The 21,968-nt window shown below is 47.3% G+C and overlaps 2 protein-coding genes across 2 annotated transcripts in view; one reads left to right on the top strand and one right to left on the bottom strand.

Annotated features, from left to right (window-relative positions):
* Positions 1–8,299, top strand: part of TBC1D20 (TBC1 domain family member 20) — a 34,356-nt gene extending 26,057 nt beyond the window's left edge. The window contains exons 6-8 of the mRNA XM_060686069.2: positions 1,093–1,234; positions 2,308–2,492; positions 5,119–8,299. Of these exons, the coding sequence (XP_060542052.2) occupies positions 1,093–1,234; positions 2,308–2,492; positions 5,119–5,377 (586 nt within the window). The 3' untranslated portion in view covers positions 5,378–8,299. The remainder of the gene's footprint in view (positions 1–1,092; positions 1,235–2,307; positions 2,493–5,118) is intronic.
* Positions 8,300–10,559: 2,260 nt separating this feature from the next.
* The window catches only part of RBCK1 (RANBP2-type and C3HC4-type zinc finger containing 1), a 36,110-nt gene continuing 24,701 nt past the window's right edge, over positions 10,560–21,968 (bottom strand). Inside the window, exons 11-15 of the mRNA XM_060686079.2 lie at positions 19,739–19,850; positions 17,803–17,982; positions 13,650–13,748; positions 12,010–12,153; positions 10,560–11,483 (exon numbers count right to left, since the gene is read on the bottom strand). Coding sequence (XP_060542062.1) covers positions 11,403–11,483; positions 12,010–12,153; positions 13,650–13,748; positions 17,803–17,982; positions 19,739–19,850 — 616 coding nt within the window. The 3' untranslated portion in view covers positions 10,560–11,402. The remainder of the gene's footprint in view (positions 11,484–12,009; positions 12,154–13,649; positions 13,749–17,802; positions 17,983–19,738; positions 19,851–21,968) is intronic.

The raw sequence follows: 21,968 nt of genomic DNA, 5'->3' as shown, positions 1-21,968 counted from the left end.
CCCCCCCCCCCCCCAAGCGGTGTTCTTTTTTATACAAAGTCAGCTTAGATAGATAGATGATGGGTGGATAGATAGATAGATAGATAGATAGATAGATGGATGGATGGATGGATGGATGGATGGATGGATGGATATAGTTTTGTTTATTTATTGGTTTGATTTATATGCCGCCCTTCTCCGGAGACTCAGGGCGGCTTACAATGCGTTAAGCAATAGCCTTCATACTTTTGTATGTACCTGCTTAGTAGGGCTTTTAAACCCCTAAACAGTGTTCTTTTTTATACAAAGTCAGCTTAGATAGATAGATGATGGATGTAGATAGATAGATAGATAGATAGATAGATAGATAGATAGATAGATAGATAGATAGATAGATAGAGAGATGGATGGAGATGGATGGATGGATGGATGGATGGATGGATGGATGGATGGATGGATGGATGAATGATGGATGGATGGAGATAGATGGATGGATGGATGATGGATGGAGATAGATTTATTTATTGATTGATTCGATTTATATGCCTCCCTTTTCGAAGACTCAGGGCGGCTTACAATGCATTAAGCAATAACCTTCATACTTTTGTATATACCTGCTTAGTAGGGCTTTTGGCCCCCCCCAAGCGGTGTTCTTTTTTTTTTATACAAAATCAGCTTATTGCCCCCACAAACTGGGTCCTCATTTTACCTACCTCAGAAGGATGGAAGGCTGAATCAACCTTGAATTAACCTGAGTCAATTAACCAGTGGAACTGCTTGCCACCAGAAGTTGTGGGCTCTCCATCATTGGAGGTTTTCAAGAAGAGATTGGGCAAGCATTTGAAACGGTAGAGGGTCTCCTGCTTCAGCAGTGGGGTGGACTAGAAGATCTCCAAGGTCCCTTCCACGTCTATTCTGATTGGGGAAAAGCTGGGGGATCCATCTGGTACCTTCTTTTTGGGCTCCATTTGTGTTTCCCTTGGAGGAGAAGAATTTGTCTACACTCTGAAGAGAGGAAAACGGTCCAAACTGTTTGATGAGTGGATACAGATATTTAATATGTTTACATATTAAACGTTTTTTCCTCTCTTTTTTTTTTTCTTTTTTGCACAGAGCCGAGGTGGGGACCATCTTCGCCCTCAGCTGGCTGATCACCTGGTTTGGACACGTCCTGTCTGACTTCAAGCACGTGGTGCGGTTATACGACTTCTTCCTCGCCTGTCACCCGCTGATGCCCATCTACTTTGCGGCAGTGGTGGGTGTTTCCGCAGGGAACGCAGGGTGGGCCAATCATGGATGGGGAAAGGAAGAGGAGAGCCATTCTGAAGGGGACTCATGATGCTCTCCGGTCCTGTGACCCCCAGAGGGGCTAACCAGGAGCAGGAGCAACAACGTCATCTGACTCATGATTTCCCTTCTCTTTCCCCTGTCTTTCTCTCCTTCCTTCTCGCCTTTCCTTCCTCCCTCCTCATCAAGATCTCCCTTCCCTTCTCTTTCCAACTCCTCCACTTTCCTTCCTTCCCGCCCTCCCTCCTTTTCCTCATCTTTCTCTCCTTCCTTCCCTCCTTCCTCAAGATCCCTTCCCTTTCCACTCAATCCCCTCCACCCTTCCCTCCTTCCCTTTCCTCCCTTTTTCCTGTTTTTTTCCTCCCTCCCTCCCTTTCTTCCCTCCCCTCCCCTCCCCTTTCCTTTTTTGTTTCCTTCCTCCCTCCTTTTCTTCTCTCCTCCCCCTCCCTTTTCCTCCCTCCCTCTCCTTTTTCCTGTTTCCCTCCTTCCTTTTCTCCCTCTTTTTCCTGTTTCTCTCCTTCCTTCCCTTTTCTCCCTCTCCTTTTTCCTGTTTCCCTCCTCCTTTCCCTTTTCTTCCTCTCCTTTTTCCTGTTTCCCTCCTTCCTTCCCTTTTCTCTCTCCTTTTTCCTGTTTCCCTCCTTCCTTCCCTTTTCTCCCTCTCCTTTTTCCTGTTTCTTCCCTCCCTCCCTCCTTCCTTTTCCACCCCTCTCCTTTTTTGTTTCCTTCCTCCCTCCCTCCCCCTCCTTTTTTTGTTTCCTTCATCCTCCCTTCCTCCTCCGCCTTCCTCTTCTTCTCCATTACGCTTTCCTCCCTTCCCTTCTTTTTCCCTTCGCTTATAAGACACACCACCTCCAACTGGCTGGGGTGGTGTACAATTCTCCCCCACCCCTCTCCAAATCTAACTCAAGGGAAGAAAAGTTTGGAAAGGCTTCGGTGGGACCCTTTGACCTCCTCGTCATCACAAAACCCGGAAGGGGGAAACGTCGTCGGCACTGCCAGTCGGCCGAGCTGAGTTCTTCTTTTTGTTGCTTCCCTTTGCAGATCGTGCTCCATCGGGCCCCGGAGGTTCTGGCCTGCGACTGCGACATGGCTTCCGTCCACCATCTGCTGTCCCAGATCCCCCAGGACCTCCCTTACGAGATGCTCATTAGTCGGGCTGGGGACCTTTTCGTTCAGTTCCCGCCTTCGAAGCTCGCCCAGGAAGCTGCTCAGCAGCAAGCCGAGAGGTGAAGAGAGGCCTCCTTCCCTGGGGGGTTTCTTTGGCCAGACGGGCTCCACCAGTGGTGGGATTTGAATAATTTAACAACCGGTTCGCTGCCCTAATGACTGGCTGGGTGGGCGTGGCCATGGTGGGCATGGCCAGGGGGTTTGACAGGCAGCACTTGGCCTCCTGCACCCCCCTGGGAGCAAAAATGGGCCGCGGGGGGTGGGAAACACTCCATCTCCCCCCTCTCCCCGTTTTGGGCCTAGGAGGCCTCCCTGCACTTACCTGGGAGCCAAAACGGGGCGCGTGGGGACTCCTGGAAGGGGCGGGGCCAGGAATTTAACAACCGATCGCCCGAACTGGCTGAATCCTGCCACTGGGCTCCACGCCACCATCCTTGGTAAGACTTTTGTGGCATTCAGTTCCTGTACCTGTATTACTCGCCCTTGTAGAGTGCAGAGAGAGAGGAAGGGAGGGGGCTTTGACCTTCAAAGCAATCCGCCCATTTCTAGAAGGTTCTATACAGGAGCCATTCCAGAAGGATCAGGAGTGGCAAGACTCAAGCTTGGTTCAGGGTCCACCTTCAGTTCCTCAACTGTGCAAAAAAAAAAAAAGGTTTAGTTTAGGCAGCGTGACTAGTATTATGAGATAAACCCAGGAGCCAAAACACAGCACACAGCACACACAGTCTCTAGATCAGTGGTTACCAACCAGTGATCCGTGGACCACTGGTGGTCTGCGAGAAAATTTTGGTGGTTCGCAGAAAAACTATTTGTATTTTTTATATTGCACTAAATACTACTTATCTTTTTAAAAAATTCGTATTAGTGGTCCACGGGATTTAAAATTATGAATTTAGTGGTCCCTGAGGTCCAAAAGGTTGGTGACCCCTGCTTTAGATAATTAACAGTGGTTTTATCTACAGCTAAATATATACCTTATCATACAGCTACCGTGTTTCCCCAAAAATAAGACCCTGTCTTATATTTTTTTGAACCCTGAAATAAGCGCTTGGGCTTATTGCCATGCGCTCAAAAGCCCGATTGGGCTTATTATCAGGGGATGTCTTATTTGGGGGGAAACAGGGTAGGTAGGTAGGTAGGTAGGTAGGTAGGTAGGTAGGTAGGTAGGTAGATGGATGGATGGATGGATGGATGGACGGAGAGATACTGTGTTTCCCCGAAAATAAGGCCCTGTCTTATATTTTTTTGAACCCTGAAATAAGCGCTTGGCCTTATTGCCATGCGCTCAAAAGCCCGATTGGGCTTATTATCGGGGGATGTCTTATTTTGGGGAAAACAGGGTACTGACACAGAGAGAGCAATGAGATACCGACGAGAAAGAACATGAGGAGAAGAAAACACCCTCTAACGGCTTCCCTTATATAGGCAGCTTCTGCCCAGCTTCTTAAAGTGGCAGTAACCCTGCTGCCTCATTCCTATTGCACCAGCTTACAGTTGCCTCCGCTTACAACCTTCGATCAGTTTACAGCTATTAAATCTACATACCCTGACATAACGAAAGAAAGAATTCCTGCCAGGAGAAAAGAGGGGAAGCAAAACTCCCTAATACAGGCGGTCCTCGACTTACGACTCCAGTGGAGCCCCAGCATTTCCGTTGCTAAGCAAGACAGTTGCTAAGTGAGTGTTGCCCCTTTTCCCAACCTTTCTTGCCTCAATTCTTAAGTGAATCACCGTTGTTAAATGAGCCACACTGTTGTTAAGTGGATCTGGCTTTTCCCATTGACTTTGCTTGTCAGGTCACAAAAAGGGCTCACGTGACCCCGGGACACTGCAACCATCATAAATGTCAGTCAGTTGCCAAGGGTCTGAACGTAAATCACATAACCCTGGGGATGCTACAATGGTCATAAGTGTGAAAACGGTCATAAGTGTGAAAACAGTCATAAATCACTTTTTTCAGTGCCGTGGCAACTTCGGTCACTTAAAACAGTTGTAAGTCGAGGACTACCTGTATAGGCAGCTTCCAAAAAATAAAACATATAAAAAGAGAGATTATCATGAATAGATGATCGCCAATGTCCATTTCTCCTTGGGAACAATTTTATTAATTTTCTTTTCATTCATCCCTAACTATAAAGAATCAGTTGGCGCACTTGTATCACAATGGAGCCCAAAATTTCCGTTGCTAACTGAGACATTTGTTAAGTGAGTTCTGCTCCAATTTGCAACTTATCTTCCTTGCCACCGTTGTTAAGTGAATCGCCACGGTTGTCGAGTTATCAACCCCGTTATTAAGAGAATCCGGCTTCCTCCATTGACTTCGTCCGAAGGTCGCAAAAGGGGATTGCGTAACCCCCAGGCCGCTGCAACCATTATAAATACGAATCAGTGGCCAGGCATCCGAATTTTGATCCCGTGATCACAGGTCTGCTGCAACGGTCGTATGTGTGAGACACGGTCCTACTAAGTCCCTTTTTTCAGGTTTTAACATTTTTTATTGCGTTATAAAATATTATAAAATACAAAAAAAAATAGAAGAGCAGTGGGGAGGGAAAAGGAGCCCCCTTTTCAGTGCCGTTGTAACTTCGAATGCTCACTAACCGAACAGTTGTAAGTCGAGGACCAGCTGTATTTCACAACTGAAGTCCCTCCCCTCTTTTTTCTTCTCCCCCCTCCCCCTTGCAGAACGGCGGTTTCCACCTTCAAAGACTTTGAGCTGGCTTCATCCCAGCAACAGCCGGACACCATCCTCCGCCAGCGCTTCCGAGAACAACTCCGGGCGGAGGAAAGAGCCAAGTCCCTCTTAGCGACCAAACCCAGGACCAACCGCTTCGTCAAGCTGGCCGTGATGGGGCTGACGGTGGCGCTGGGGGCGGCCGCCGTGGCGGTGGTCAAGAGCGCCCTCGAATGGGCCCCCAAATTTGAACTCCAGATCTTCCCCTAAGGCTGAAGGACAGAAGGAACGTCCTTTCTCATCTCCTGCTCTCCGTGAGCTGAAAACCATCTCGGCGGAAGACAAGCCGAGTTCTGAGGCCAGCAGCCCTGAATCCGTTCCCTTCTGCAAAGCAACCTTCCGCCGTGAAGAGGGGACCGTTGCCTTGGGCTGCTACAGGCTGGGTGGTCTCAATTTCTGCTCGCTCTTCTGGCCAGCTAAGGGGCAACTCTTCTCCACGAAGACCCCCCTTCTGTCCTCCGGATGAACAGAGAAGTCTCAGTGCACCCGTTCGGGGGGAAAACAGTATTGTTCCTACGGTTTTATCCGAAGGAGAGACACCCGGCTTGGGGATCTTGAGAACTTGTCCAAGCAATTCTGGTTGCCTGTCTTAACCAAAAATGGAAGGAGATAGTTTCTTGGCGGTTGCCAACGGTAGGACTGGATTCTCGCTGGTTCCCGTTTCGATGTTTTGATATTCGATATTTCGTGTTAGCCGGAAAGGAAAACAGCAGGAAAAGAAGTCTTGTTAAACGCACAGAATAGATCAGCAATTTGGCAACTTTTGGTTTTAGACTTTAAAGAATTCTGGGAGTCGAAGTTCCACAAATCTTAAAAATGGCCGAGGTCGGACACCCTTCGAGTAGATCATCTTTGGACTTTCAAACTTGATCTGGTTGCCATCCGGAAAAAAAGATCAAAACCAGATCACCCTGTTTGAAGGGCGATACGCAGAAACCTTCCCCCGACGAAAAAAATTAGAACTTTTCCTTAACTGCATGACGAATTCTCAACAAGGAGGTTCACTTAATCCATAATCCACAATACTCCCCACACACACACACACACACTACAGAAGCCTCTCTCACAAGTGTCCTTACCCAACTTTCGCTACCTTTGACGGACGAGTTTCTTGGCTATCTTGGAAGCAACCGAGCAGAAACATCCGAAGATAAGAACCATGCTTCCCAAGCCCTCTTGATCCCCGAGCCAAGGACTGTTCGCTTTGACAACTTTGAACATTGCATCGATCCAAGAGTAGGGCTTGGTATTGAGGTGAACAAACAAAGAGTCCTGCCACGTTCTTCAGGATGAACTCAAGATGTCCTTCAGAAACCACAGCTTCCAGAAAATGTCAAGAGCCGCCTCCTGGAAGCATCTAGACCAGGGGTCTCCAACCTTGGCAACTTTAAGACTTGTGGACTTCAACTTCCAGAGTTCCTCAGTCAGCTCAACTTCCAACCTCCTCAGTCAGCAAAGCTGGCTGAGGAACTCTGGAAGTTGAAGTCCACAAGTCTTAAAGTTGCCAAGGTTGGAGACCCCTGGTCTAGACTTCACCTCTGTGTATTTTTCTTTAAAAACAGTTGCATTGAATTTTCCTCTGTGCCGAGACGTATGGCTTCTTCTGGAGGAGAAGCAACCCAGTACACCCACAAGTTGTCCTTCTCACATGCTTATGGACCTTCTCTTCCAGACGAGCTCAGGGTTGGTGCCAGAAAGTCCGTGCCTTTTCTCCAAGGGGTTTGGATCGTGCTTTGCGCGTGGTTCCGAAGACCACTTTAACCCAAGAAGCTGGTTGGACTTCCAACCTCTGCTTTTGCCTTGAAGTTGAAGTAGTCGTTGAGATGTTTCTAGGGTTAGACGGACCGGGGGGGGTCACCCAACGTTTTTCGATAACGCGTTTTGGACTCTAACCATCCCTCCAAAGGCGGAGGGGAGCCCCCAACAATTTGGATCGAACACCCCGGTGCCGTATCATAAGAAGCAGGCATGGGGTGGTGCCATCCAGGCAGCAGTGACAAAACAGGAGAGGAAAAACCGCAGAGATGGCTAAGAAATTCCTAACCTCATTTTTTGTTTTTTAAAAAAAGCACTTTACAAAAATAATTTCTAAAAGAAAAGAACAGGCTTTTAATGGAGAATTAACTTAAGGCAGGAAAGTGTTCTCTCAATTTTGGGGGTGGGTTGTCTGATGTCTCTTTCGTTTAAGAGTTATTTTCTTCCGCGTCTTCGGATCTGGCCTATTTAGCTGAGGAAAATTTGAGCCCTTAAACCTTGATTTCTAACCACGGGAAATACGCAGTGCTCCGAAAGAGAAGTTCCGCTTCATCGTATTTCCTAAGAACCGTCCCGAGCACTTATTTATTTTATTCGTCCAGCAAAAAGTAGGAATTCAGACAAAGAAAATCAGAATGTGGCAAGGACGATAAGACACGACGGTGCACTGGCGCACACCCCCTTAGGGACCTCACAAACACAGAGCGAGGTCCTCGGTTCAGCATCGGTCAGCAGAACCTTGATTTTTGACGGATTGTGTGAAGGCTCGAGTCTTTTCCTTCCTACCGACACCCGGATTCCTATCCGAGTGAGAAAACGAGCATTATCGAGGAGCGAACAGGGGAAAAACTAAATAGAAATAATTTGGAGTTTGCACTGCAGTCTAGAAAAATTAGCCTGGGATTTTGCTGGTTATTTGCACTTCTGTCGGAGAAGTAAGGACAGCCATCGCTGAGAAACGAGCCTGCCCCACCGATAGGATTTACCGGGACTCCATTGCTGCTGGGAAGTTTCCTTACTGCTTCTCATAAATGAAGCAAGAGGCAGCCTTTGCCGTGAACACCAACTGATGGCACCTTTCCACTTTCACACAATCCCGGGCAGCCCTGAAATCCCCACAAAATTAATGTGCCCACCTGTCCAGAGCATCTCACTCACCTGTTGCATCCCTTAACTTTCACCCTTTTGTGTGGGCAGACAGGTAACGGAGCCCAGAGGTTGAGTTCAGCGTAGAAAAACGTGGATTGCAACAGCCCTTCGGTCGTGCATCCTGGGCAGCGTGGCTCTTTTGTATACTCATGTACGTAATGTAACTTGTAGATTTGTACAGGGCTTGTAATTGTGTACATTAAATAAATGCGGTATTAACTTACTAAAGCCGTTTGCAAGGAGGATGCCGGAGCTCTTTAAATCAAGGGATATTTTTTTTTCTTTCTTTCCTTGCTCTGCGTGGCCTAAGCGGAGTGGGTCTACGACAGCTCACCACAGAGAGAGAAATTACACACTAATATCGAAGAAACGGTGGAATAGAATCATTCAAGGAAGGATGCCCAAGGAAGGGACAAAATGAAATGTGAACGAAAAGATTAAAATCATTTTAAAAATTAGTTTAAAGAATTAAAGCGCTCCATGGCTCAGGACCCGGGTACTTGCGGGACCGCCTACTACCACCAATAGCCTCCCACCGGCCAGTACGCTCCCATAGAGAGGGGCTCCTCCAGGTGCTGTCGGCCAAACAATGCCGACTGGCGGCCCCCAGGGGGAGAGCCTTCTCTGTGGGGGCACCTACTATCTGGAACGAGCTCCCCCCGGAGATACGCAGGATCCCAGATCTGCGCACCTTCCGCCGCGCTTTAAAGACCTTATTATTTCACCAGGCGGGCCTGGCCTAATTTTCTCCCTCTTTTATAAAAGATTTTTAATTTTTAAATATCTTTTAGTATTTTATACATTCAATTTTAAAATTGGTTTTAAATAGTTTGCGGTTTTAAATTTGTCGGGGCCAAAATTATTTAATTTGATTTTATTCTACTTTTAAATTATGTATGTGTTTTATTGTTTGGCTGTGCACCGCCCTGAGTCCTTCAGGAGTAGGGCGGTATAGAAATCAAATTAAATAAATAAATAAATAAATTGAATTGTTGCATTGGCATGCGACGATTGAATGAAGAGAAGGACTAGGAGTGACATGATAGCAATCGTCCAATATTTGAGGGGCTGCCCCAAAGAAGAGGGAGTCAAGCTATTCTCCAAAGCCCCTGAAGGCAGGACAAGAAGCAAGGGATGGAAACTCATCAAGGAGAGAAGCAACCTAGAACTAAAGAGAAACTTCCTGACAGTGAGAACAATTAACCAGTGGAACTACTTGCCTCCAGAAGTTGTAAATGCTCCAATATTGGAAGTTTTTAAGAAGTGACTAAGTAACCATTTGTCTGAAGTGGTGTAGGGCAGTGATGGCGAACCTTTTCGGCACCGAGTGCCAAAAAGGGAGCATGCGCTCATGTCTGGGCCGCAACCCAGAAGAGGAGCTTTTCTGGTTTCAGCTACTGAACTTCCGGTTTCAGCTACTGAACTTCCGGTTTCAGCCAGCTACTCTTCCGGGTTTCTGGCGCGCATGCGCACCCAACGATCAGCTGGCCGGCGCGCATGGTCACGCAGGAAAACAGAAGACCAGCCGTTCTAATTTCCGGCACTGCTGCATGCAAAAAGGCCAGCTGATCGTCGTTCGCACATGCGTGCCAGAAACCCGGAAGAACAGGCAATGCCATGCGTGCTAGGCGACATGGCTTCGGACACGCATGCCATAGGTTCGCCGTTACGAGTATAGGGTTTCCTGCCCAAGCAGAGGGTTGGACTAGAAGACCTCCAAGGTCCCTTCACAAGTTGGCCATGGTAAGGTAAGCTGCGACAAATCAGCCGTGGCAAGTTGTCGCATTTCGAAGCAATATCTTCCGTCTCAAGGCATCCTTGAAACCGGTCCAGCGCACCTCAACCTGGGTTCAATGCGGTTGTGAGATTGAGCCATGGATGATCTCAGGGAAATGAAGGAAACTAGATAGTTTTGAGACTGGAAAGGCTGCAACGGAGCACTTTTAAATCTGTGTTACTCAATCGTGGCTACTTTCAGTTGAGGGGGGGGGCTTCAATTCCCAGAATTCCCCAGTCAGCATGGAGAATTGTGGGCCCGGCTATGGAATTCTGGGAGTTGAAGTCCACAAATCTTAAAAGTTGTCAAGTTTGAGAAATACTGCTGTAGATTATCTCTGGTTCGCCAGACTTCTCAAAACTATCTGACTGCAACCTCCCCATCGTTTTGACACCACCTGTTATGCCCAAAGGCGCTTTTTCAAGAGGCAGCTGGACTTCCTTTGTTTTTCCTTGAAGACGTTTTGCTCCTCATCCAAGAAGCTTCTTCAGTTCTTCTTTACTTCTTCAGAACTGAAGAAGCTTCTTGGATGAGAAGCAAAACGTCTTCCAAGGAAAAACAAAGGAAGTCCAGCTGCCTCTTGAAAAAGCGCCTTTGGGACAACCGGGACCCAGGTGACTTGAGAATCTCCACAGATACCATCTCATACAATTTCCAAGTAATAAATTCATAAAATGGTGCATTATTTTCAAAAAAAAAGAGAGAGATGAATTTTTAGCAATTCCACTGCTTTAATTCCTAGCCCTCCGCATGCGACGAAATCCTATCTCAGGAAAACATAACGTCCATCGCCTTGAGGATCCGTTCTGCAGGCTTTTCAACGTTTCCTGGAAAGATTCTGTGCTATTTTTATCTTAAATTTCAAAAACTAGATTTATTTGGGAGGTGGGGGGGGGGATACAGGAGAGGTAACCCTCCCCCCTCAACAGCGAAGCTCCATCTGCTCCTGATTCGGCTTCAAATCACAGAAGTGACCGAAAGGAGCAATGAAAAGTCAGAGCATCCTTTGAGCAAAGCAAAAGTAAAAATGGAAGGCGCGCTAAGCAGCCCGCTCCGTAATGCCAATAAAAGGAGAATATTGTGGGTTCGTTTTGTAAATCAAAACCACAACTCAAAAGTCTGGTTTGAATGCAACGAGTGGCCAGCCTCCAGTAATGGAGATCCGAGCTTGAAAGATGGACCCGGTAATGTGTGTGTGTGTGCAGAAGGACGCGAGAACAATAAAACAGCTGTCGCTTTCTACGAAAAAGACGAAGCAGAACTTCTCGAGTGAAACCAATCAACAGGTCAAGTTCTCGGCATGACCAAGAGACAGGTGGAGGACGAAAAAAACACCCCCTTCAACCAACCGCGACGTAGGAGAGCTCCTTGGCCCCGTCACCACCTCGGTTGCCGGAGGCGAGTTGTCCAAGACAGACGTGGTAGGAACTGGTCATGCCGCAGAAGGACTGTGCAATTGTCCAAACGTCCCCTCCAGCCGTCGTCCACAACGCCGACTTTCCTCTGCAGGCGAAAGGTCTGTCCGGAAAGTCCGATTTTCAGGAATCTCCTCCATCAATGGCAGTTCTGGCAATTCGGATGGCAGGCCACGCCATTCACTTTGCAACGGCAGCCCCCGCTGATGTCGCCCAAGCCCTGGAGGGAAAGAAGCACGGAGTGTGAAAAGGGGGGGGAGGCAAAATCGGCAAGGACGAGGGCCCCCCCCCTCGAAAATGGATAGGCAGGCAATCCTCGACTTATGACCCGAACCGAGGCTGTTCTTACAATCGTAAAGTTGTGGCTGTTAAAACTGCATCCAATTTCATCAATATTTGGTTTTTTGCAATGGTCGTTAAGCAAATGCAGCAGTCATTAAATGAGAGAGAGAGAGAGAGAGAGAGAGGTGCAGTGGCCTAGAGGTGGAGCTCTCACCTCACAATCAGGCTGTGAGTTCGATCCTAGGTAGAGACAGATATTTCTCTCTCTGGGTACACTGAGAATATATCTGCTGAACAAAACTCAGCATTGGCAACAGGGAAAGGCATCCGGCCAGTAAACTCTCCATTCAGTTGCCCAGACTCCACCCCGGTAAGGGATTATGGAGTCATTAAAAGACAAAAATAAATAAAATTACACACACACACGTACACACAAACTGTTTCTACCCTCCGTCAATACGTACAGCTGGTCCCCAGCGTGGCCCTTTGGTGACCCAGCAAATCTCCGTGTGGCAAACGGTGCACCGGATCCAGTCGCAGCCATCCTTCTTCTGCACGATGATCCTGCAGGTAGGGCAGTACATGGCCTCCCCGTCCTTCACCAGTCTCTGAAAAAGGGAGCAGAGCCCTTCACAACAACGTCCACAGCTTGTGCCCGCCTCTTCCTGATGGCACCGGGAGGGAGAGGAAAAGGTTTATGGAGAGCTAGTTTGGTCTAGTGCAGAGGTCTTCAAACTTGGCAGCTTTAAGACTGGTGGACTTCAACTCCCAGAATTCGCCAAGTTTGAAGACCTCTCGTCTAGTGGCTGAGGCACTTGCCTAGAAACCAGGAGACGGTGAGTTCTAGTCCTGCCTTAGGCATGAAAGCCATCTGGGTGACTTTGGCGGCTTAGAGTGCGTTAAGCAATAGCCTTCATACTTTTGTATATTTATACAAAGTCAGCTTATTGCCCCCATAATCTGGGTCCTCATTTTACCTACCTTAGAAAGGATGGAAGGCTGAGTCAACCTTGAGCCTGGCGAGATTTGAACTCACAGTAATTGCAGGCAGCAGATGTAAGTGGATGTTAATTAGTCTGCTGAGCCACCAGAGCTGCCTTGAGTTGTTTATAAAATGTAATAAACGTGAGAGAAGAAATAATATACAGTATATGTAGAGAAAGATAGATGATAGAGATTAGTTAACTTGGTAGTGCTAGAGATGATGAGATAGATAAATATAGATAATACATAATACATAGATATAGAAGAGATGTAGATGATAGATGATAGATAAGAGGTGGTAGGTAGGTAGATTAGATAGATAGATAGATAGATAGATAGATAGATAGATAGATAGATAGATAGATAGATAGATAGATAGATAGATAAGATAGATATGATAGATGGATGGATGGATAGATGGATTGATAGATGATAGAGGATGGATGGATGGATGGATGGATGGATGGATGGATGGATGGATGGATGGATGGATGGATGGATGGATGATAGGCTTAGGGTCCACAGACAGGGAGACAGATACTGAAGGAAAAGGCCTTTTTCTACGTTAGATCTACGGTTATACAGTATCTACCCAACCCACCAGAGCAGGCAGGCAGACAGGCAGGGGATGTTACAGGTGGCCCCCACTCTGCTAAGGAGGTCCATCTAGTTCAGGGGTCTCCAATCTTGGCAACTTTTAAGATTTGTGGACTTCCAACTCCCAGAATTCCTCATCCAGCAAAGCTCAGAGTTGAAGCCCACAAGTCTTAAAAGTCGCCAAGATTGGAGACCCCTGATCTAGTGGGACCAAGAAGGATGGCCTTCTCCGTGGTGGCTCCCAACCCTGTGGAACATCATCCCTGCGGAAATAAAATCCCCCCCTCCCTCACCTCGACGCTCTTTCAAAAGGCCCCCCAAGACCTGGTTTTGCCAGTGGTTCCGGGAACCCCAGCGGGATACGGACTCCATCAAGCGGTTGGTTTGATTTCTCGTCACCAGCGTGAGTTTGGCGTTTATTACGGGGGGGGGTTATTTCTTAAGCCACCCGGAGTTGCCATGAGTTGGGCGCCCCTATAAACATTCTTATTTTTGTAATCAAACGGTGCCCTGCCGTTCTCACCAGCAACACCTCCGTGGTCTGTTGTGCCGCGTGGTCATTCAGCGCTCGCGCCTGCAGATCATCCTGGTATTGCTTGCAGTTCATGTTTTCGTGAATAGCCTGCGGAGGAAAACATGGCTTGGACCCAGATTTCATCATCCAGTGCTCTGACCCAGCTCCCCAAACACGACAAACCCTCTAAAGGGAACTCAAAGATTCCTTTTTGCCCCAACAAAATCGTTCTCTCTCAACACAGGCTAACAAGTCCATGAATAGTTGTCTGTCATGTCTATTCATCTCCGCCTGCTGCCTTTTATCCCCAGAGCTAAGGTGGGGCTTCTCTAGCAGCGGTGGCTCTTCCATCCCAAGAACCGGCCCATAGATTTCCACTGCTCTCCTCTCCTCTGCCTTCTGAGTATCAGGCACTGGACCCAGCTGTTCCTCCTCCTCCTCATCAGTCACCTCCAGACCTCCTGGGGCTGCTGACTCTCCATCTGAGGGCTGACGGAGGTCCCAGGTTCCGTCTCTGTCTCTCTCTCTCTCTGCCAGCTCTATTCCCTCTTTCCCCTCGGAGCTCCCAGGTTGCCTTGATGCCAGGGTGGATTTGATTTAAATCGAGTTGATTTAAATCACAATTTAAATCATGATTTAAATCACTAGTAAAAAGGCTTGATTTAAATCAACTCGATTTAAATCGTAATTTTTAAAGAGCAGCTGTCATCTCTGCTACTCCTTTGACCCGCGGTTGACTCACCGATAGTCCCAGTGTTGCAGAATATACGGCCTCCTGCTACATAACTAAGCTCCATTTCATGCTGAATAAACTAAATTATTTATGTATCTTAAACAGAAAACTATCTTACGATAGATTTTTACCCCAAAAGTTTTTTATTAAAATAAATTCGATAAAAATCAAAAAAAATCCGATTTAAATAAAAAAAATCTGATTTTTTTGATTTTTTTTAAAAAAATCATTTTTATCCACGCTGCTTGATGCTGACCCTGACTCCGACACCACCACCTCCTCCTCCTCCTCCTCTGATTTGGCTACTGGAGGGTCCGGCGGCCGACAGGCCTCAACAGACAGCTTGAATGGACCTTCCCTTACACACCGCCCTGCCAGTAATTCAGCGGTTCCAACCTTTCTGGCAACGTGGACCGGTTCTGTGGAAGACAATCGTTTCACGGACTGGTGGGGGGGGGCCTCCCAGTTTCACACACAACTTAGATCTCACACATGCGCAGATAAATCGTCGCTCGACCGTCCGCCACTTGTGTAGATCAGTTCCTAACAGGCCGCAGATCGGTACCGATCCGTGGCGCAGAGGTCGGGGACCCCTGTCTTGGGGCACTGATTCCCAGATTAAGAGTGGACAGAAAGATAGGAATCCTATGTCGCCCAAGCATCCCACAAGGAGAAATTTTCCATCTACAGAAGAATCAGGGCTGAGATTTTTATTTATTTATTTATTTATTGGTTCGATTTATATGCCGCCCTTCTCCGGAGACTCAGGGTGGCTTACAATGCGTTAAGCAACAGCCTTCATACTTTTGTATATACCTGCTTAGTAGGGCTTTCGGGGCCCCCTAAGCGGTGTTCTTTTTTTTTATACAAAGTCAGCTTATTGCCCCCACAATCTGGGTCCTCATTTTACCTACCTCGGAAGGATGGAAGGCTGAGTCAACCTTGAGCCTGGTGAGATTCGAACTCACAGTAATTGCAGGCAGTTGGTGCTATTTAATACCACCTTAGTCTGCTGCGCCACCAAGGCTCCAACAGGAAGTGGTGTTACCCCCACATTTTCCATATAGAACAGGGGTCCACAACCCCACAGGCCGTGGCCACTACTGGGCCGTGAGCGATTTAGAACCGGGCCGAAGCAGGAGTGGGTGAGTGCGCACATATGTGCATCCTCACTTATGTGGGCAGCACATAGCAAGCACGTCCATGTGTGCTCCGTTTGCGTGAGCAGCGGATGTGTGTCGCCATCGCTTGCCCAAATGGAGAAGTGCGCACACTCATTTCATGGAACCATCCCCTCTCCCCACCTCCGCCGGTCTGCAAAGTTAGAAAGATTGGGAAACTCTTGAGATAGAACATAGAATAATAGGGTTGGGAGGGACCTTGGAGGTCTTCTAGTCCAACCCCCTGCTCAAGGCAAGAGACTCTCTACCATTTCAGACAAATGGTGGTCCAATCTCTTCTTGAAAACCTCCAGTGATGGAGCACACCCACACACCATGAGCCACGGTGGCGCAGTGGTTAGAGTGCAGTACTGCAGGCTACTTCTGCTGACTGCAATTTGGCAGTTCAAATCTCACCAGGCTCAAGGTGGACTTAGCTTTCCATCCTTCGGAGGTGGGTAAAATGAGGACCCCAGATTGTTGGGGGCAAATATGCTGACTCTGTACACCGCTTAGAGAAGGTTGTAAAGCACTGTATGTCAGCACTTCAACCTGCATTTACTCTAGTGCTGACATAAGAAGGAGAAGCGGAAGCGTCTGGAAAGGGACGCTTGACTTTTCACCTACTTATTTTCCCTGGAGATAATATCCCCTAGGAGATGGGATGGGAGGGGGGAAATTCCTTTGAGCTGGAGTAGATATGGGATAGAATGACTTGGAAGATGGCCAATGAGTGCAGGGGAGTGGGGAACGGAAAGGGAGGGTTTTGGGGCTGGAAGTCAATATTGGCTTCGATTGTAGTCGGGTTTAGAATGCCGTGCTTAATAAATAGGAGTTTTTCTTCAAAGACTTTGTTTGAAATGCAATTTATTTGAGACGACCTCGAAACCTGACATTGTAAAGCAGTATATAAGTGTAGTATAGAAGTGTTATTGCTATTCTGGTGGCAAGCAGTTCCCCTGGATAATTGTTCTCACTGTTAGGAAGTTTCTCTTTAGTTCTAGGTTGCATATTTTCTTATTTAGTTTCCATCCGTTGCTTCTTGTCCTACCTTCTGGTGCTTTGGAGAATAGGTTGATCTTCTCTTCTCTGTGGCAGCCCCTCAATTATTGGAAGATGCTATCATGCCATCCCCTAGTCCTTCTTTTCATTACACTAGACATGCCCAGTTCCAGCAACTGTTCATCGTATGTTTGAGCCTCCAGCCCCCTAATCATCTTAGTTGCCCTTTTCTGCACTTCTTCTAGAGTCTCAACATCAGAAAGAGCCTTGGTGGCGCAGCAGACTAAAGTGCTGTTAAGTAACACCAGCTGCCTGCAATTACTGCAAGTTCAAATCTCACCAGGCTCAAGGTTGACTCAGCCTTCCATCCTTCCGAGGTAGATAAAATGAGGACCCGGATTGTGGGGGGCAATAAGATGACTTTGTATAAAAAAGAACACCGCTTAGGGGGGGGCGAAAGCCCTACTAAGCAGGTATATAAAAAAGTATGAAGGCTATTGCTTAACGCATTGTAAGCCACCCTGAGTCTCTGGAAAAGGGCGGCATATAAATCGAACTAATAAATAAACAATAAACAAACATCTTTTTTATAGTGTGGGGACCAAAACTGGATGCAGTACTCTAGGTGTGGTCTTACTAAGGCTTTATAGAGTGGTATTATAAGTGATATTATTAACTTTATAGAGTGGCATTATATTTATAGAGTGGTATTAGTACCACCGAGTGGTGGCTCAGTGGCTAAGACGCTGAGCTTGTCGATCGAAAGGTCGGCAGTTCAGCTGTTCGAATCCCTAGTGCTGCGTAACGGGGTGAGCTCCCGTGACTTGTCCCAGCTTCTGCCAACCTAGCAGTTTGAAAGCACGTAAAAAAAAATGCAAGTAGAAAAATAGGTACCACCTTTGGTGGGTAGGGAACAGCGTTCCGTGCGCCTTTGGCGTTTAGATGAGCACCGCCCCCTAGAGTCGGGAACGAATAGCACATGTGCGTGAAGGGAACCTTTCTCTTTATTAGTACCTCACTATTAATGCATTTTAGGATTGCACTGGCCTTTTTGGCAGCTGCTGCACACTGCTGGCTCCTATTTAATTGATCATCCACTTGGGACTCCAAGATCCCTCTCACACGTTACTACTATTGCGCCAAGTTTCACCTAATCTGTCCCTATGCATTTGGTTCTTCTTGCCTAAGTGTAAAGCCTTACTAACTCAAACGGTCCTTCTACGCAAGTTTGGCGTGGTGTCCACTCCAAAGATGGGACACAGCTTACCTGACACAACAGGCAGTTCGGTTTTTGACACACCGGGCAGTAGAACTCGTTCACGTCGTCTTCGTAAAAACACCAACCCCGGCAATCCGTCGTTTTGCAGTGGAAACTCGACCGGCTGCGATTCTCAGCGATGGACATTCCCAAGTCCAGAAAATGCTGATATTCTTCCTCTGTTAGTAGCTACGGGCAAAACGGAGAAGACTTTAGAGAAGATCTTTAGGGCAGCAGGAACCAGTTCCATGGGGAAAGGTGGTGCTGGAAACCACAGCTCTTCTATTCTGAGGCAGCAGTGAAGAATGTTAAGACTAGAAATGGGGACGAAACACTGTGTCATGCCCCTTTCGAGTCTGAATCCGAGGGGAAAGACGAACAGTTGACAGAGAGCGAGAGAGTGGCTCCGTTGGTCGTGGAGGAAACTTGGAAAGGGCAAAGCCAGGCTGGGAAGAGCAGGGGAGAGGTAGAACATTGGAGAGCGGGTTCAGATGAAGACCAAGGCCCACCCCCTCCTCATCCTAAGTCACGCAGGGAAGAACGGAGAAGAGAGCAACATGGGTTGCGTGGCTTACAAGGGAGGGAAGGGCCCCCCGATTCCCTTCACAAAGCACACCTGGGGATGGAGTTTAAAGGAGAGGCAAATGGGAGAGGCGGTTGTCGGGAACAAACACTGAGTTCATCTCGTGTTAACTGCTTTATCGGAGTTCCCGGCATCCTCCCAACTGGTTTGATTTACTGCCGTGCTACTTCACTTCTGGAACTCCTTATCTTGCTTGCCCTGCCAGATTAATTACCTTATTTTGCCTTGTTGGATTTATAGTTGGAAGTTTTCTGCTTATAACACTTGGACTGGAGTATTTTCAGCCAAAGGCTGTTACAGGTTTGTGGGAGAGTTTTTCTCCAGACCGGAGAGTAAAATGAACGTTGGGGGCAAAGTTGGAGCTAATAAAGGGACTCATACTTATTCTCTGGCTGTGTTATTTATTTATTTATTTATTTATTTATTTATTTATTTATTTATTTATTTATTTATTTATTTATTTATTTTTAAATTTGTATACCGCCCTTCTCCCTGAGGACTCAGGGCGGTGAACAGCCAGAAGATAAAACACATAAATACAAAAATTTAAAATAGACTAAAAGCGAAATAATTTGGCTGAATTTAAAATACCCCATAATTTAAAAACAAATTAAAATTTACATTTAAAAAGGGGAGAGGATTTAGGCCAGGCCAGTTTGATGAAATAAAAGAGTCTTAAGCGCGCGACGGAAGGTGCGTAGATCCGGGATCCTCCGTATCTCCGGGGGGAGCTCGTTCCAGATCGTAGGTGCCCCCACAGAGAAGGCTCTCCCCCTAGGGGCTACCAGTCGGTATTGTTTGGCCAACGGCACCCGGAGGAGCCCCTCTCTATGGGAGCGTACTGGCCGGTGGGAAGCTATTGGTGGTAGTAGGCGGTCCCATAGATAACCAGATCCTAAGCCATGGAGCGCTTTAAAGGTGATAACCAGGACCTTGAAGCGCACTCGGAAGACCACCGGGAGCAGTGCAGCTCGCGCAGGAGGTGTGTTATGGGAACTCCACGTTGCTCCCATCACCACCCGCGCGGCCGCACTCTGCGCCAGTTGGAGCCTCCGGGTGCTCCTCAAGGGGAGCCCCATGTAGAGAGCATTGCAGATTAATGCTGCAATTAATTACCTTATTTTGCCTTGTTGGATTTATAGTTGGAAGTTTTCTGCTTGTAACACTTGGACTGGAGTATTTTCAGCCAAAAGCTGTTACAGGTTCGTGGGAGAGTTTTTCTCCAGACCGGAGAGTAAAAGGGGACGTTGGGGGCAAAGTTGGAGCTAATAAAGGGACTCATACTTATTCTCTGGCTGTGTTGCCTTTGTGCCATGCCCCAGGTCATCACACACTGGTTTTGAGGTCCACCCTGATACCCACCCCTTTGATCTCGCGGTCCAGCAGCTGCGAGGGACAGGAGTAGTTGTCATCAATGTAGGGGCACTTGACTTCCGGTTCTGGGCTGTTGAGGATGGTCCCCCTCAAGCAATCCCTGAAGATAGGCAAGGAGGAAGCACAGAACCGATTATCCTCACATTGAACCACTCCTAGAACTTCCACAGAACTCTGATGTGGCCACGATGAACTCTGCACCCTTGGACACTTATAGAAGAGAATATTCGTAGCTGAGCGTTGAACTCTGGGGTCCCTGGTGCTCTCCGAGCTTGATGCTAGCACTGATGATGTTACCTAGATTGATAATGAGACATCTACAAGAAAACAATGAATGAACAACTCAGAGAACCCCAAGGACCCTATAGTCTCCTCCCCCTCCTCCTCTTCCTCCAAACCCCACTTCCCTTCCACTACTAATTATGTTACCTAGCTGGGCCATGAGAGGTCTGCAAGAAAACAACCAAGCTCAGAGAGTGCCAAGGACCCCACAATTGCTGTCTCCTCCTCCTCCTTCTCCTCCTCCTCCTCCTCCTCCTCTCCACACATCCCAACCCTTCTAGTACTGATGGTGTTAGCTAGCTGGGCCATGAGAGGTCTGCAAGAAAACAACCAAGCTCAGAGAGTGCCAAGGACCCCACAATTGTCTCCTCTTCCTCCTCCTCCTCCTCCTTTCCACAAATCCCACACCCTTCTAGTACTGATGGTGTTAGCTAGCTGGGTCATGAGAGGTCTGCAAGAAAACAACCAAGCTCAGAGAGCACCAAGGACCTCACAATTGTCTCCTCCACCTCCACTTTGCAAACCCCCCTCCCTTCCAGCACTGATATCACCTAATTTGATAATGAAACATCTGCCAGAAAATCACCAAGTTCAAAGAGCATCAAGGATCTCAGGCTGGGCCACCTCCTGGCCACCGAAAGCTCTAAACTTAATTTCAATTTCAGAATGGAGGTGTCCCTATGATTTCAGTCTCAATTTTGTCCCCCAATTCCGTGCTCCTCAAAAGAACTGTGGATCCCCAGAATTCACCTTTCAGCCTTTCCTATATATACCCCATTTTACTATGCTTGCATAAGACCTCCTGCCTTCCTTGGCAATCCACTGGATTCTTTCTTAGTTTTTGATCTGCGTCCTTGGATGATTTCAAATGCATCTCCCAGTTTAGGTATCATTCGAGATAAACTTAAGAACAGAGCTAGGAACTAGCAGTTCCAGTTACATAAACCCATTTTAGATGTCTCCTAAGACCATCAAGAAATCTCTTAAGTGGGAACTACCAGTTCCCACACTAGGAAGACCATACATACAGTAAATCCATCTTAGCTGTCTCCTAAGACCACCAAGAGATCACCATAGTAGGAACTAGCAGTTCCTATGCTAGGGAGACCAGTTACATAGACTCATCTTAGATGACTCCTAAGACCATCAAGAGATCAGCAAGGTAGGGACTAGCAATTCACATACTAGGATGACCAGTTATATAAACCCATCTTTGATATCTCCTAAAACCATCAAAGATTACCAAGGTAGGAACTAGCAGTTCTTGTGCTAAGGAGACCAGTTACATAGACTCATCTTAGATGACTCCTAAGACCATCAAGAGGTCACCAAGGTAGGAACTAGCAATTCTCAAACGAGGATGACCAGTTACATACACCCAACTTTGATGTCCCCTAAGATCATCAAGAGATCACCGAAGTAAGGTGTTCCCATTCTAGGGAGACCACTTATGCAAACCCATCTTAGATGTCTCCTAAGACCATCAAGATACCACTGAAGTAGGAACTAGCAATTCGCATCCTAGGATGACCATTCTACAAAGCCATCTTAGATGTCTCCTAAGACCATCAAGGAATCTCTTAAGTAGGAACTACCAGTTCCCACATTAGGAAGACCATACATACAGTAAATCCATCTTAGCTGTCTCCTAAGACCACCAAGAGATCATCATAGTAGGAACTAGAAGTCCCTATGCTAGGGAGACCAGTTACATAGACTCATCTTAGATGACTCCTAAAACCATCAAGAGATCAGCAAGGTAGGGACTAGCAATTCACACACTGGGATGACCAGTTATATAAACCCATCTTTGATATCTCCTAAAACCATCAAAGATTACCAAGGTAGGAACTAGCAGTTCTTGTGCTAAGGAGACCAGTTACATAGACTCATCTTAGATGACTCCTAAGACCATCAAGAGGTCACCAAGGTAGGA

Source organism: Pantherophis guttatus, chromosome 3 (genome assembly GCF_059756535.1).
Source record: "Pantherophis guttatus breed Tessera chromosome 3, ASM5975653v1, whole genome shotgun sequence".
Classification (NCBI taxonomy): domain Eukaryota; kingdom Metazoa; phylum Chordata; class Lepidosauria; order Squamata; family Colubridae; genus Pantherophis; species Pantherophis guttatus.
Note: the sequence above shows the minus strand (reverse complement) of the source record. Positions and strands in the feature narration are given on the sequence as shown.